Source organism: Poecilia formosa, unplaced genomic scaffold (genome assembly GCF_000485575.1).
Source record: "Poecilia formosa unplaced genomic scaffold, Poecilia_formosa-5.1.2 Scaffold10, whole genome shotgun sequence".
Lineage (NCBI taxonomy): Eukaryota > Metazoa > Chordata > Actinopteri > Cyprinodontiformes > Poeciliidae > Poecilia > Poecilia formosa.
This window is the reverse complement of record NW_006799949.1, coordinates 1,558,249-1,575,668: the sequence shown is the minus strand read 5'-3', so window position 1 is coordinate 1,575,668 and position 17,420 is coordinate 1,558,249. Positions and strand designations below refer to the sequence as shown.

The 17,420-nt window shown below is 39.2% G+C and overlaps 1 protein-coding gene across 4 annotated transcripts in view; it reads right to left on the bottom strand.

The window, feature by feature from the left end:
* Positions 1-17,420, bottom strand: part of ptprsa (protein tyrosine phosphatase receptor type Sa) — a 271,953-nt gene that overhangs the window by 12,046 nt on the left and 242,487 nt on the right. For all 4 annotated transcript variants that reach the window (XM_007541279.2, XM_007541260.2, XM_007541271.2 and 1 more), the window contains 8 exons: positions 17,079-17,202; positions 14,095-14,270; positions 11,940-12,059; positions 8,863-9,017; positions 7,768-8,053; positions 4,114-4,292; positions 3,904-4,030; positions 3,673-3,798 (listed from right to left, as the gene is read on the bottom strand). In XM_007541279.2, coding sequence (XP_007541341.1) covers positions 3,673-3,798; positions 3,904-4,030; positions 4,114-4,292; positions 7,768-8,053; positions 8,863-9,017; positions 11,940-12,059; positions 14,095-14,270; positions 17,079-17,202 — 1,293 coding nt within the window. The remainder of the gene's footprint in view (positions 1-3,672; positions 3,799-3,903; positions 4,031-4,113; positions 4,293-7,767; positions 8,054-8,862; positions 9,018-11,939; positions 12,060-14,094; positions 14,271-17,078; positions 17,203-17,420) is intronic.

The following is a 17,420-nucleotide window of genomic DNA, read 5'->3' as shown; positions in this document are numbered from 1 at the left end:
CAGACTTCATAATCTGCACTCTTTTGGTTGAATACAGTATTTATTTCCACTTTGGCTTTATGTTGTTTACTTTTTATTCAAATATGTTTTTTGTTAATGGAAAATGAGAATCCATTTTATTTTTGTTTATGGTTTTGTTTATTTAGTTTATCAGTTCCAGTGTTATGTGTTCTTTTGAAAATAAAGTGCATCTATCTATGGCAGGAAATCACATGCATTATTAGTCATTTCCATTAAATCGGTGTCAAAAGGTATTGAAACAATATTATCGTTTGTCACAATAATTTTTTAGACAATTAATCGCTCAGCAAAATTTATTAATTATCGTGACAGGCCTACACACACACACACACAGACACGCATACACACACACACACACACGCACACACACGCGCACACACGCACACACACACACACATTTATAAAACACAACTCTGGAAACTGTTTCCAAACTGATTCCAAACTGTTTCCAAGTGGATTCAGTTTGTTTTTTCTGCATTTACCCCACGCCAGATTGTTCCCACTTCCCCCATGTTTCACAATGTATCTGTACGTGTCAGAAGTAGGACCAGGTAAACGAATCAATACTGTATCTGCCATGACAAGCAACTTCTCCGAGACTTCACAGTGTTGAATAGGATAATCCTGCGATGTGATCAATAAGGCAGCCTGATAGGTTTGCACAAAGGAGGAGGTGAGAGGCAAGAACAACTCAGGAAGAAATCTTGGACAACAAAAAGAAAAAAAAAAAAAAACTAAAAATGAAAAACTGTGAAAAAACCCCCAAAACATTTCTAACAGTTTTACAACAGGACACAGACGGAGCATTGTATGGAAACAAAAACATCTGAACACATTTCGAAATTGAGGCAGGATTGCATGGGGACATAGGGAGCGAACTAGGTTTTTTTCGAGAGCTTATTATACAGTGCGACAGAGCGCACAGTCAATACTTTTGTCCTAGTGAAGGAAAGTTCTTTTCAAGTTGTCAAAGGTAGAACAAATTAGTCAAGAAAGTCAGCAGAGACAAGCAGTTTTATACAGACAGGCTCTCTGCTTGATGCCACCGGTAATTAAGACAACCAGGTGTTCATTTCTCTTGTAGTTTCTCACCTCTCTGCACAACAGACTTCAAGGCAGATACGTTGTGCCATTGTCATACAGTCCCACTACATATATATACACACACTGAGACGGCAAAGTCGGCAAAACTGCAAAATAGGAGGTTCTTTTGTCTTTCAGATAACCTGCTTTTTTAACGGAATAAGATCGTTATTAAATAAATTAACAAATCAAAATCTGGCACCATCTGCGAAAGGAGTTTGGTACCAAAACCATACCCTACAGAGGAACATTCCTTAACCACTTTAACAAACCAATGATCATTTTTCTTTCTGTATATATAAACCCATTTCACATTTTGTGCTTTGCAGTGTTGGTCTTTCTTCATATCCACTTTTTTTTATAGGTAGTAAAAGAAGCTGGCTGCTGAAATGTGCTGCACAAACAAACTTGATTGACTGACTGATTGAAACAAACAATTCAATTCAAATATATGAGAGAATGTAATCATTTTTACAATAATTTATTTAAATAATGTAAAGGCTAAGGGTGAACTGACATAAAACCAAAGTATATTTAGCCAGGGTAGACTTAGCAAAATCTGTTTTGCACTGTTGTGTTTCAACAGATTGCAGAAGTTGTTCAAAAGCATGCAGTCTTATCATTAAAAACCAAAACATTTTAGTAGTTCTCCAAACCGAAATCACTCGGACTACAATACACTTCAGGTGCAATACTGGATATTCATTGTTAATACCTGAAAACCTATACAGTCAAGAAAAAGTAAAAACTATCGTGCCATGAAGGGGAAAAGCCAGGATTGTTAAAAGAAGAAAACAAGTATTTGGTTTACTTTTTTCCATAAGCCACTGATTCCCTTGTACTACAGATGGCGAAGGTACGTGCGAAGCTACTGTATGTCAAAGGATATGCATAATTGCTGTCTTGAATCTGCCTTCTTGTACTGTTTGCTTCTGCACCGCTGCCACCAAGATGCGCTCCCCTACCTTACCGCACTTGACAAACACGGTGATCATAATGAGTTAAGCTCCGTGTTCCGACTCTCTTTGTTTATCGTCTCGTGTTTTGCTCCATGTTTTATGACCCATCAAATGTGTTTTTTTTCCCTTTCGGTGCCTTTGTTTTTCCCCTTAAAAAACATTTTGTCTCAGCAGAAGGATTAACAATGAAAGGGGGGCAAAGACAATTACACAATAATCCGAGCACGCTGGAGAAAATACAGAGGCAGAAAAACCTAAAAAAAGGAGGAAAATTTAACACACAACCTGAAGGCCCACATGGCGTGTCAAATTGTGTGATTAAATACGTGACTGCCTCTCGAGATGCAAGTGTTGAGGCGTAGAGTCTATGCCATTACCGCATGAAGTCTACACTCTTGCTGTGCAGAGGCATGTGGCAACACGTACAATTCGCAAAAACAAGCAAACCTCTGGTATGGTATGTGCGATTAAACGCAACCTAAAAAAACACCTTCACATGTGCATGCATGCATAGTAAAATGGGGCTATCTTCACAAACCCACCCGCACACACACACACACACACACATACAAAGCTCGGTTCACACTACTATCGTCTTCATCTCTCCGCTTTGTTTCCATAACAGCGATAAGCTCAGACTGTCTCTTGGCTACAGTTGAGCAGTGTGATAATTTCGCCTGCCGCAAGAAACCTCTGAAATGGAAACAGAGGCCAGTCCTTAAGACAATTTGTTTATAAGTTATGCTAAACCAATTGCACGCATGTGAAATGTGTTTGGTTTATATCACGCAAGATGGTGCAGGTATGAATTTATGGTGAAAACACCAAATTGCATTTGGATCGGCAGGCGATGAGAAGGTCAGTCCTGTTAAGTGTTTAAAAATAGCGGTGCATGACTTTGTGAATGTGTGCGTGCACGTCTTGTTGTGTGTGTTAAAACAGAGGCTAAGCATAATTTTCTCACGTCAGAGTTTTCTCTCAGTGCGCAAGTTGATTAGATGTATGACTCATTGTCAATGTCAAGACTACTCCTGCAACTACCCATCACATTACCTGCAAAGTCACTGGATAAATCACCGTGTTTTTGAAGAAAAAGATTCTTTGCAACATTTCTTCTGTCTGATCTAATTGGTGCAAAAATCATACTGAGGAGGTAGAATTTAAGTGGTGTACAACAGGTTTACACGTGTCAGAAGAAAAGCTGTAAGTTGGATCCAGATCTCTTATCATTCTCATAGACGCTGTGACATCTTCTTATTTTTAGGCAAATCTGACATTGTTTTTTTTTGTAGTATTACCTTTACAATGTCCTATGAAAGAATTTCATTGAAAAGTAAGTTTTATCTGAGAAAGAAAGCATAACTGATTAAAAACAAGGAGACAAAGTCATTTGTCCTGGTCTTTTGTAAAGCTTATATCACATTCAAAGCCAAAATTCAAATTTATATCATGTCCACAAAAAGTTGTGAAATGTCCTTTTTGGAAAATATAAAACAGATAAAATAAATAAATAAAACTAATGGATAAAAAAATAAAATGTTTATTCTTTAGAAAAGGAAATAAGGAATAAAATCCCATCAAATACATCCTTAAGAAGTGTATTTCTCACCCTGGCATCTGTGACCTTGAACTCCCGGAGGATGTACTGAGGCATGTTATACTCCGCCATGGGATCTACCACGAAGTACTGATACCTGGCAGAGCGCTCTGCCGGCCAGTATTGGTGACACTTTTCCTGTAGGAACAAAAGTGTTCATCATCAGTTGAGTTAATTTTTTTTTTTTTTTTTTTTTTACCAAGTTGTTGCTTTATTTGAATTGCAACATAATATAATGCTTACCCGGCCCATCTCTCTAAGTTTGGTCAACATGACTACTATAGTGGAGTTGTTCTCCCAGAGCATTCTCCAGAAGTCTTCTGTAGTCTCTGCTAGAGGGCCCTGCGTGGCGATGTATGCCCTCTGTTGCCTGTTTACGATAAAACCATCATGAAACCATTTACATTTACCTTGTCGTGATCTCATCTCGTCTGTTTGCTCCAGCTCTCTCACCTGTATCCATCAATGAAGCTAGCATTGATATAGTCAGACCCTTCCAGGCCTCTGATTGGCTGCAGACATACGCGGGTGGTCTCATAGGGCATGATGTTGACCAGCCGGTTCTTGAACTTGTTGCAGGGAAGGTTGGCACTGATGAAGCGTGATGTATGGGCCTTGGAGTTGGCCAAACGCTGGAGGAGGAAGATGTGGGGACAGTTTAATATCGTAAGGGAAAAAATATCTTGCAAAGGGAGAGGTTGAAAACAAAACACTCAAAAATGAAATTCTGACAGAACAACAACAAAAAAAAATGGGTCGAAAAGAAAACGAGAAAATGATAGAAGGAAGAGGCTGTAGCCATACTAGTTAGAAATAAAAGGTAAAAAAAATGAGATACTAAGAGAGAGAAAAGAGGAGAATTGGGAAAAGATTAAATGTAAAGAAAAAGGGAGAGAAAAACAGGCAGATAAAGAGCCTAAAATATCAAAGAAAGAAGGTAATAAAGCAGAGCCAATCTTAATCGAGTCTTTCACCCATGCTTTAGTGACAATGGCCCAACTTCAAAGGGATATTATTTATTTAAAAAACTGAAGGAAATTCAAAAACTTTGTCCCTATTTGCGACTTATAAGGTCCCGCTGGGTCAGATGCAAAGAGTGAAAATGCGACGCACATCCTGACTAACAAGCCTCCGCATCAAGTGTGTATGAAACAGAAAACTCCTCTAAAAGTGGGTCACTAGTGCCTTTGATAACACCAGCCTCGTATGTGTGCATAAAAGATGGGGATGTTCAGTAAAGAAACACACACACACACACAGACACACATCACAAAGTGATCAAAACAAAAAGTGGTGCTGCTGCATCAACAGAAGAACCCCAGAGGGACTTTGGGGGTCAGCAATTTCCTATAATCGCCCCCCCACAACCCCGATGCGCTTCGATATCTCAACAAAGAGCATTTGTGTCATGCCTGCTTGCTTGTTAGCCAGCAAACCGCATACAGCATTGTCAGTCAGCATAGAGATAGTTTTTAACAAAGAAAAGTATAGCGTCGAAGATACAAGCAGCCCGAGGAGAACAAATAAAACAGAACAGGCATCTTCATGTAGACTGAAGCATTTGAACTTCAGGGGGTGCCGGTCTTTCAAAGCAAACTGACAGGAAGTGGGCAAAGACGTGTGGGGGGGGGGAAGCATGCAGCAAAGGTCCCATGTTCGGGGACCGACTACGGCTTCACAGAGGACCGTAGCCTCTATCTGCTCTACTAATACACTACACGACACCCCACAAGTAAGGATTTCAAATATAATTTATTATAGTTCTTAAAGACAAGACAAAATATGTAAAGAAAACTGAATTGGCAAATCACTGTCCTGCAATGAGGGGTATGTTTCATATTTTTATACGTGAGCATTGTTCTGTCTTTACGTTAACTTGCTCCTTAAGACTTACTTTTGTCTTGTAGATTGAACTTTGTCCTGGATTTTTATTACTCCCCTTTCTTGCCTCCACCTTACATTGTTTTTATTAAATGTGTTTTTTACATAACCACCTAAAGGGAGTCAAACTACATAGAGTTAGACCCATAAAAATACCAGACCATGCAAAGCAATATGACCCAGACCTACAAGCCAGTAAACCAGAAACATTCCTTCTAGTCATGGTTGCCAGCTCTTTTTTTCTATAAAGTTGGCCAGATAAGCTAAATGTGTTCTGCACGCATTGGCGATGTTGAGGCATTTGTCTCAATATTTGTTTACTCTTTCGGCTGATTGCATGAGTTGCTGGATTACCAATAAGCTGATTTGCTGCCTTCTATGCAACAGCCATGTAGATTCAACCTCTCCACAAGAAGTAAAGCACAATCAAAAAGTTTAAATGGTTTGAGAAATGTAAGCATCGTCATTTTTAAAAAAAAATCCAGCCCCAAAACTTGACTCCTAAAACCATGCTCCAACAATCAGCAGCTCAATTAAAAAGCAGCCAAAGCATTCGCAAAATTATAACAATCGATGCATATGAATCCCATACCACTTTGAAAATGAACAAACATTTTTAACGGTTCATTTCCTGAGCTTGAAACATAATTAAAAAAATTTTTTTAAAAAAATGCACATTCACTTGCATCGTGGAGGTCAAGAAGGGGTCTGCCTGACTTGAAAAACTTTCCAAGAGAAAACTAGTCATACTGCCAGAAAGAGAAATTAAAACCCTGGCTGACAGCTAAAGACGTTCCGAAAGATTTAACAGACTCTGAGGTGCTGGAGGTGTGCAAAGAACAGTGTGCAGACAGCTGCATAAAAATAACCATCATGAGCACAAAACCGAATTGCAACCTTCAGAATCTCTTTCAGAAACATCTAAAAGGCCAGACACATTTTTTTTTAGAAATAAGTCCTTATTCTAACTATGGAAACGCACAATCCTGGCACAAAAAAAAAATACTTGTGGTAACTGTAAGAAGCAGAATCTGAATAAAACAGACGTATTTAGCAACGAGGACACGGAAAAATGTCATAATATAATACATATTTTAATTAGAAGTTTATAATCATACAGAATTCATTAATTATTTCCCACTTCATTGTGGGCTGCTTTTTGTTTTTTGAGTTTTTCATGTAAATTCGCCAAAAATTACCAACGTCATCACTGATGAAAATAAAAGAGAACCTTTGTCTTCGTGTTTGCATCCCGGTCCCAATTAAAACTCAGCTGTTGAACTGAAAATAATCTTTTCTGTTTAATTAGAGTGAATCTCAATAGCACTGTTAGCTCTTTTTCTGTATGTTTTGAAACTTCTGTACTGAATTTTGATGAATACTTTCAGCAAGCAGATTATGTGCACAGAAAGCTTCATGCTCAGACTTATTAGTTATGCACATACAGCAAAGTGATCGCCTGACAGCTCTCCCACCAAAACATGACTTCTTTCAGAATTATTCTCTCTGCTCAACTTCTGTGAAGTCCTCCAGACTTAGCTAAACTCACAACCAAACTCCATCCAGTGTGAGAGCTAACATGGCTTTCTACAAATCCCTATAATGCACCAGCATTTGTAAGATAAGACCAACTTGGGAAAAAAAGTCTTTATAAAAATTCCCTGTAGTCCACCTCAATTACTTCAGGCTTTTATCCTTTTTTTTTTATAACTATCAAATTCTTGTTTTACCAGCGGTGATGCAGATGTTATTAAACATCTTAAACCTGTTTTGTTTCCATTAAGTAACTGACAGCTGCGAATTCTGGCTCGAAGGTTTGGCTCCAGCCACCAGAGTCACTGTCTATTAAAGCGAAGGTATTATGTATTTTACAAGCATATAGTGCGATTTTATAGCACGATCTAAGTAATTATGTTACGCTCAGTCATTAAGAAAATACTGGCTATATAAAAAGCATCTTAAAAGAAATTTAAGATGGATCATAGTTGTGATGCCTTAAAATTGGCCTCTGTTTCTTTAAGAACCTCCTACCCTTTCCGTCACTCCAACTTCAGCACAATGCATCTCCGTGCAGTCCATTGATGCAGTTCATAACCTGGATTAGGGTCAGCTGGTTTGGGCAGTTGAATTAAAAATAGAGGAACTGCCCACATCTCTTTTACACCAAATGTAAAAGGCGTTACGTTGGAAGCAGGTTAATTAGATGATCGTTAAACCATTTAGTACCTTGAATTCCAGCTCCATGCCGGTGACGTGTTCGCCGCTTTCCACCTGGGCCAGCTTCTGGATGTAGGAGTACAGGCTGCGAGCAGCCACCTCCGTGTTCCCGCAGGCCACCGCCTCCAGCAGCGCGTCGTGGATGAAGCTGTACTGGTCCTCTGTCTGCACCATGTAGTTGCGCTGCGAGCGCATCAGCGTCACATGGCCGTAGATGTCGACCGTCTTCTCGTGCTTGATGCGCTCGAGCATTGCGTCGATTACTATAAAGCAGCCCGTCCTGCCGACGCCGGCACTGAAGTGGAAGGAAGAATATAAAGACAGATTAATATATTTTGAATCCATGGTTTAATGCTCTTGTTGAATTGTGGTGCTAAACATAATTCCAATACAAAGAGCTGTTGTAGTTAAAATAATCGAATTAGAGTAAGGAAAAAAAAACCAAAAAACAAATCACCTTCATGATGAAAGAGGGAATACAACAAGGATAAAAAAAACTAAATATAATACAACATGAGGAAAGTGATGGAGACTCAGCATTGCAAGTTGTCACATTTCAGATTTATTGTGCAGTGCTTTGGACTCACTGAAACCTTCTTATCTTGACAAAAAGGAATGTTTCAATTTGAATAAGCCATTAGAGAAATATAGCTGATTTAAGGAGGAAGAGCTAAGGAGTGAAAAGGGAGAGGAAAAAAAGGCAGGGAAGGATTTCCGTGAGACATTTGACAGAAAGAGGAAAAATAAAAACAGTTGGGGGGAAAATAAGAGCATATAAAATGATGCAGCAGAGAAGAATGATGAAACAAATATCAGGAGAGCATAAAAAAATGGAGTGTGAGCTTGGATGAAGTCTGTTATGTAATGCATTATAAAATATGTATAGGATGGAGCTCTGCCAATCTGTTTGATGGGTGTATATGAAAGACATAAAAATTAATTAAATGAAAAAAGAAAAGGTAGAAGAGAGGCACATTATTCAGCAAGCGCAGAGGCTGCTTTAAATTTCTCTTAAATTTCAACCATCTCATTTTGGGATTCCTGTGCAAATTAAAATAATTTGCATTGCAGATCATATTCTAATACTAGAACATGATTAATGACCTGCAGTGAGCAATGATGGGTCCAGCATCAGGTGGGTTGCACGTCTTCACCCTACGGAGGAAAGCTAGGAAGGGGGTTGGATACTCCGGCACGCCGTGGTCAGGCCACGCTGTAAACTGGAACTGACGAACTTCCCGTTTCTCACTCGAGCCATTCTGTAAAAAAACAAAAAACAAAAAACAAACAAACAAAAAAACAAGCAACGGAGGTTAATATTCTTAATATTCTTGTTAATATTTTTTTCTTATTTTCAATAAGAAAATATTTTGTGCTTTTTGTCCTCTTCAATGAGATCTACGTCACCTCTAATGTGACATCCTACCTAAATGATCACAGTGATTATAAAATATGGAGGAAAAAAAAAGAGGACTTTCAGCTACTCAGCCCTGATGCAGGAGAACAGAGAGTTTTACAACCTTCATCCCAATACACACGCACTGTACAAAACCAGAATACACAACAAGAGACACATCGCTTTTCAAAAACTTGACTAATTTATTTTTCACAAAATGTGCTTAAATTTTTCCCACCTACAAAAATTAAAGGTGACAGTTTAAATAAGCCAAATCATCACACAGTAAGACACTGTGGCGCTAACAAAAAAAAGAAATGTTCTGACTTGCACTGCTAACTGTTACCACTGTTAACAGTTAGCAGTTAACCAAGCGACTTGGTTAACATAAATCAGATTCCAGTCTAGTGATTTCCTTTGCTGATTTTCGTAAACGTTACTAAACCTCAGGTATTAGTTTGTAGACATCTCGCCGGACTATAACTGAACGTGCAGCCAACATTTGTTTTCTAATTTCTGTTTTTACACACTCCTCTGTCAGCTTGCATCCTAAAATCAACTCTTAAAACAAACACTCAAAATTACTAGTTGGGACCTGGAGAAAGGGTGTTTTTTTTTTTTTTTGCTATGAGACTGACACAAAGAATGAAAAATTAAATATGCTTTAGATCTCCTCTCTCTTTACTCACATAAGATCCTCTAATAGAGGGACTGTTTGCTTTTCACTGCAGCGCTTCTGGTTTTCCTGACAGAGGGAAATTTTACTTGCTGAATAAATGAATAAATGAGTGTGGTAATTAAAAGCAAACTGACCCAGTTCCTTTTACCCCTTATTTTTTTCCTAATATTTCCTGATGCATTGCAGTTGAGGTCGGCAACATGAATGTGACTCGTTTCTGGCTTCCTGGTTTTTCTTTAAAATTACATTTCTTTTCCAAAGGATTTGTCAGCAGACACAATTCTGTGTCACTGTAGGACACATTTATACAGCTATCCAGTAGCTGGCTGTGTGTGTGCATGGTTGCCTGCCTCTGCTACCTTATATATTACAAAAAAAAATCCACCAAAGTGGGAACTGCTGAGTGAGATATCACAGCGACGGCTCAATATTGGAGGAAAGGAGAGGGCAGTACACTCCTTTTCCAGATAGGAAAAGGAGTGTACCGGTGGGTTTGATAGCAGCTCAGAGAAGAAGAATTTAAATGGATTTAAAGCTGGCTGCTTGAACTCTAAGGCTCCTGATGTTTTCCTATGTGTGCAGTCCCCTGTCATTCATTGTTCCCCTTGCGATATGGCCTAAAAGGTCAGTTTGATGCCATGTGGTAAGAGAAAAATTCAGAAATGTTCTAATCTGTCTGCAACAATCTTGGCCTTTCCAGTTTCACTTTAAGCCACCATGTAATAATAAGTCTTTTTAATGGTTATTTCTTCTCTATTTTTATGTGTGTTAAAGTGGATGTTGTTGCATGAGTGCCTATGTCTGCGTAAGGGATCAAATTTCAGCCTGTGTACAAGTGTGTGTGAGGGACATCACGCGTGTTTGAGCTTGTGTGCGAGTGTAAGAGAGGGTCGTTGTGCACACACAGAGAAGCATGAGAGCTGTCTGCCAATTATGTATATTGAGTTTCTCTCCTGCTCACTTTACCTAAGTGCTCCAATTTGGCAGATGCACATAAACAGATGATCTATTGAGGAGAGACGGAGCTAAACAAGGTAAAAGGGGTGGATTGGGAAGACAGCGTAGACAAAGGGGGGTTTTCTAAAAGAATATTGGCACCGAACAGAAAACAGCCCAGGGTTTGTAGGCCTTATTGAGGTTCTCTGTATGAATTTTGTATCTTTGTTTTTATTTATGCTGTGCCCAGAGACCTTTATTCAATATTCACACTTTGAATTTCATGGATTTCATCCACTTCATTCTGTGTGACAGGGTATATACATTTTTATTTATTGTTTTTTTTTTTTTTTTTGCATCATCAATGCGGAGTATAATGTTCTTTATATATTTAGTTGTTTTTTTAAACCTTTTTTTTTCTTTAGCAAAAACATATGAAGTAGCAACCCCAATGGCTATATCTATATTGCTAAATACAAATCTGCAGCTATGTCAATAAAATGTTACTGATTATATACATTTTTTTAATTTCAAATCAAAAATGGAAAATTCTTTTCATCACACTCAAGCATTTAGTTTTGTTAATTTTGCTGATTATGACTTACCGCTATTACTTATGATGAACAGTACAATTTTTTACATAAATGTAAAAAGCAAAAGATGACTTTAACAGTTGTCATTGATGCGCTCCAGTAAGCCACAAATGGTTGTTGCCTAAAGAAGGTTGCTTTTCACATACTGCTGCATCAGAGGAAATTCATGGAAAATTAAGTGGAACAAAAAAAGCGTGGTGGAAAAGGGTGCACGACAGGGTTAACCTTTGAGAGGTTTGTGAAACACAAGGCATGAGTCAGTGTTTCTATTGCCAACACACACCAGTTGCATCTCTTGCATGAAACCACTAACAAACCACAGGCAACAGAAAAGGTATTGGGATGTTGGTATATCGATGCTTTAGGGAAAACTCCTCAGAAAAATCCACAATATCTAAAGCAACTAAAGCTGTAAATAAAACTAAGAATAAAAGGAGCAATTGTCACTACTAAAACTAGCACTGCTAATTAATATCAATATGACAGACAGAAATAGCTGTCAAAAATAGGATATGTGCAAAGTTGCGTCAGCTTAGGCTCCTGCACAGTATCTGTTTGAAAAGAGATATCCTCTTACCTTGTGGAGGGAGAACGTGCGGACACAGAAAGTAGCCAGCTCTATTGTATCCAACAGGGTTACTTGGGTCATGCCATAGGTTTCCGTGCCTCGACTTGGCCAGTACTGGTCACACTTAATCTGAGAGAAAGAAAAATGAGGAGAAAACAAAGGTTGATGGACAGATGGAGGTGTCTGCCGCAGTGTGTCCAATTCTGTATATAAAAGTTCATCTTGGGTTGACATCACAGACAAAAATGAGGCAGAGGGAGAGAAAATATAAATTCACTCAAATATAATATGCTAGTGCAGCTTTCATAAAGCAAGGCCTCCTGTGGATCAAAAACACCAGGGAGCGGTGACAAACACCAGGGAAGCTATCTAATGCACTTCTGAGAAAAAGCGCCAACGTACATGGAAGCAAATATAACAATCACAGCAGCTCATCTATTCCCAAACCCAAAAAGCGTTTAAAATACTAACGTCTCACCTACAGCTTGGTAAGCGTGAGGTCTGTTGGAATAGATCCTACTCAGATTTCTTATTATGACGGAAGGCATTAGTTGTATTTTCTTGCCCAGTGGGAGTATCATATATCTGAAACCACTACTGCAGATCCCCACCGACCATCAGGCCACCTAATAAAGATTCATCCAGTTAAGGGGCGCGATGCGTCTGCAAACGTCTGATGAGATGTGACAGCTAGTGGAGGAGATGTGCTGCTGCTCTCCAGCTTTCACACCCATTTCCTGCTGGAGCCGACACTCAAGTTCCACTGCCCGCTAATCCTGATCACGTTTGACAGGAGAGGAATGCGCATGTCGGGACGGCGGCTAGGTAAACAACTGAAAAGGGGATGGAGGGAAAGGAGAATGAGCGGAGACACCTGGGGTGAGTGAGTTTGATGTTGACAGAGGCTTGAGCTGACAGGATGAAACATTGCAGTTGGCTTTTTGACATTTAGCCCAAACCTTCGTAGAGTAGGATATTATCACTGTCGATTCAGAAGTGTAACAAGTATTCAAGCCTCTTTTTTTTTTTTGAGGGAAAAGTAACAATGCAACGTGGGGAAAATACTTCATTACACAGAGAAGTCTTGCATTGAAAATCATGAGTGAAAGGACAGAGGGGTCAGTAGCAAAATGTACTCATTAAAATGTACTTGTCAGGGAACTGGAAGATATGACATTATTATGCATCACATTGGTGGAATATTATTACTTATGCCTGGATTTGTTGGCAGAATCTGTATATTACAGCTTGTTGTCGTGTTCCAAAGCTGAATAAGTGTGTACATACATGTTTGCTATTTTAAAGCATGATCATAGACCTACATTTTTGTCATCTTTTAAGTAATGAGAAACCTGTTGCGTAACGGCACTGGGCCAAACAAAAATGACTAAAAAAAGAAAAACCTTACTATGATGCATCTAATACATGCCAAGTTTCTCTCTATGATAACTTTTCCTCCAACTTCCACCATTAACAGATGGTGGTGGGAGGTTCCGGTCCCACATTCTCCAAAAGACGCTAGAACACTCTGTTGCTTAAAATAAAATGATAACTTCCTGCACTACTCAGTAAGAGTGCAGCTACTTGCTTAGATATAACCTCAATATAGCTAACATCAACCAATGTGCAGTACTGACTACAAATAAAATTAATCTTTGAGCAGTTTCCTAACATGACTTCGGATTTTCCTCAGATTTTTCCTTGTCAACTAACTTGACTTAAACTAAAATGTAAAGTTTATTGCCATTTAGCCAGATAATGCTAAAAGAAACAAATATCTTCCATAATAGAATGGCAGGTTCTACTGTCGTCTAAATGTCTTTCCCATTTATAAGACTGGCTAAGAGAAATTTGTCTTTGTCATGCCATATTTAAACACAAGAATCAGGAATTTGTGGATGAAATTCAAAGCCAAAACAGCTTAGAAATGTGGACTGTTAAAAAGTTACATTTGTTTTACAGAAATTATTATCGGTGCTGTAGTCATTTCCTAGTGTTTTCCACTGAACATAAAAAAAGACGTTTAAGTCTTCACCTTGTTCGTGGTTGTGGAGACTGCTGAGTATATAACAACCATGTTTTTTTTTAAACCCATTCTCTTGAGACTTTGCCCTGACCAGAGCATGAGAGAGCAGCAGGTAAAAACCAAGCTGAACTGATTTACCCGTGACTTCTCTTCCAGCCGGGTCATCATCACAACAGTTGCTGTTCTCTGTTCCCACACCATCCTCCAGAAGTCCCCGAACGTTTCTGGTAACGGACCCTGGGTGGCAATGTAAGCATTCTGTTTCCTGTAGCCATCAATGTAGTTGGCATTGATGTAGTCGCTACCCGTTATGCCTGGATGGAAAAAAGAGAAGACAAAGAGAGATCAAAAAACAGAAAGTGGTGCCTAATTTCCAAGCTCAATTTATTAGCCTTGCTTTGCTCCTTATTAGCATCGCTTGTTTTGTGTCATCTGCCACAACAACTCCCAGTTTTCACATTCAGTGACAGCTACCAAGCCAATTAAACCGCATGTGTGAAAGTAAGAAATAATTGACTTGAAGAAGGAAAAACAAACAAAATTGTTTTTTTTTTAAATGCATGTATTAAAATATGTAGAGCCAGTTTCACAACCTCTTGAACCTCAAGATATGCAAAACAAACAAAAAAAAAACTGCTTTTCCGTTTTAGCAACCAAAAACCCTCAAACAATCATTAACAGATACCTGTATTCCTTTTACATTGTTTATTTTTCTATGACTGTAGCGCCTGTGGATTTGATTAGAAACCTCAGATTCGATGCTCAGGAATAAGACATGATCTGAGCCATAGCACCTTGTCTCTAATCAATGTAGACATAAGAGAACCCCTTCTGCATTGCTTCTAGAAAAGATGAGTAATGTTTTAGTAACTATGACAGTCTGCACATGGTCCTGTCGTGTTTAGTAAAAAATCCTGTTCATAAAGATTGTGTGTCACTAAGCTGAAGGTGTTACCCCAAGCCTTTTTGAGGGATCACAAAAGGATTGTTTATTTAACTTGCAAAATGTTTGAAGCAAGACAAAATAATGTGGTGCGAGTTAGTCTAACAGTGACAATGATGAGACCCAACGACATCAATATTTATTCGGCTAACTTCCACACCGCTCCGGTTTGCTATGAAACTCTGGCGAGACGGCATCTGTGTCAGAGAGACGCGTCTCTCTGGCTGACGTCTTTGCGCTCAAGCAGCAAACAATAAAACACTCGACTGGGCTAATATAAGAGATGAGACGTGCCGAGGACAAGGACCAGAGGGAGAATGAGTAGAATCCTAAAAACTGATAAAAGTCAACGAGATGGAGGAGGAGGAGGAGGAAAATGTTAGGAAAGAAAAAAAAAAGAAAAAAAAAGAAAGAAAGAGAAATGCAATTAAAAAGGGTACCACGTTGTAAAATTTGACTGTGCAGCCTTGGCTTTAGTCATAGCTAAGCGAACAGAGAATGGTGGCTTGCATGGATTGTTCTGCTGCGACTAATAGCAAAATCACTGCAGTGTAAAATAGAAATTTCAGACTTGATTAATTTATGTATTTATGGATGAGGCATTCTTCTTCTCTCGGTTAATTTTGCTATTCATGCTGTTGCACTGTCAAATTGGCCTGACTACTCCATGATATTGAAATCAAGTCCAAGCAGCTAGCTCAGATGAAAGGGAAAAGAAAAAAAAGAAAAAAAGAAAAGGACTCTGGAATTTGGCTTTACTGTGAACAATTCAGCGGTCCCCTGGTGATGCAGAGCCAGAACAACGTCAGCAACGAAGGGTTAGTACCTCTGACAATGTCCCTTAAGATTTAGGAGTCAGAGGGAGAGATTCTCTGGCTCTCAGATTGGAAGAACTCAGTGTCTATGACCAGTTAGAGGGAAGCCATGAGCAGTGGGTTGATCTGATGAGACAAATGGGATGTTGCAAACACTGGTTTAAGTCCGGGATCCCTTTGAGAGTGAGAAGTGAGGGCAGGCCGAAGTGATGAGCTGAAACAAGTCTCTGTAATTTGCTTACATAAACTGCTTAGCTGCAACAAAGCAAGTCGAACTAAAGCAAATCCTCAAGTTTACAGTGTGATTCCAACAGGGTCCTTAATAATTCAAAACAATACTTGTAAAACAATCTTTATCTTTGTTGTCCTTATGCAGGCTAAAACTATAGTTGATATTTTCTAGTTGTTTTTTTTATTAGACAGAGAAAGTCATCTTTGTCTCATGTAGTTTTATACACACAAAACTGAGTCTGCCTCCACAGAGCCCCGCTACACTATTCAAACCCTCTTTTCAAATTACAGTCACAAACTTCAAAGGACTTTATTCTGAGTTTATGTAATGGAATGACATAAACTATGACAAAATAGCGCATAAATTTTGAAAGGCCCTAGCAGCTTTATAAAACGAGAAACTGACATTTTGCCTGTTTTCTTTGAAATATAGCTTAAGCTCAGTCAGATGGATGGAGAGTATATGAACATAAATTTTCTCAATTGGGTATAAGCCTCGGCTATGACTGGGCCGTTTTAGCACAAACACGGCTTTTAATCTGAGCCATGTGAGTAAAGCTCTGGCTGTGTGTACATCTGTTGTCCTGCTGGAAGGTGGACCTCCACACCACTAAAGACTTTAGCAGGTTCAGGAGGTTTGCTATGCTTTCTAGTCCCATTTATCCTCCATTAACTCTGACATGATTCCCTGTCCATGCTGAAGGAAAGGATCACCACAGCATAATACTGCCACCACCATATACCAGCAGTGTTTATGTTAAATGTCATCTAATTCTCGACCCAGGTTTTTCCTGTTTACAACTATATAGTAAAGTGTGTGTCTGTGGCAGTGAAACAAAACAAAACTTGTTACATGACAAAATGTGAAAAAGGTCAAGCTACAGTGCCTTGTACCGAAGTACGTTGAGCTGACACAACTCGGTATACAATACGCTCATAGAGTCAAGGAGTTACAGGTTTGCTTAGCCATTCAGCTTCAGTATTGTGGTTTTGTGTGGATTAATTTTTAATAATTCTCTATTCGATTTAGCAGTAGGTCTTCGTGTCACCCAATTTTAGACCCAAAACGTAATCTGCCTGTAGATGCGCTCCTCTCAAAAGTGGTGAGTGCAGGGAGAGCTGGCGAGTCTTACCTTCGATGGGAGCCAAGATGACTCGGGAGTGGTCGTAGGCGATGACGTTGGCGTAACGATTTTTAGGCTTGTTCACCTCCAGGTTGGAGTGCTCCCAGGTGAACTGCTGGCCTGGATCAATAGACTGATAGGAGGCAGAGATAGCAGAAACATGCACAAATAAAGAAGTAATCACAGGAGCCGTGAGAGGAGCTGAGCTACAACAATAAAGCTTCGGTGGCGCAAAGACGAAAGAGACACCGAGGAGGCGATTTCACTTAAAGAAAAACATCCTGCTATGTTGAACATCTGCTTTCTGACTGCTTGAAATACAGCAGCTGCTGAAGTAGCAGGTGCACAGTG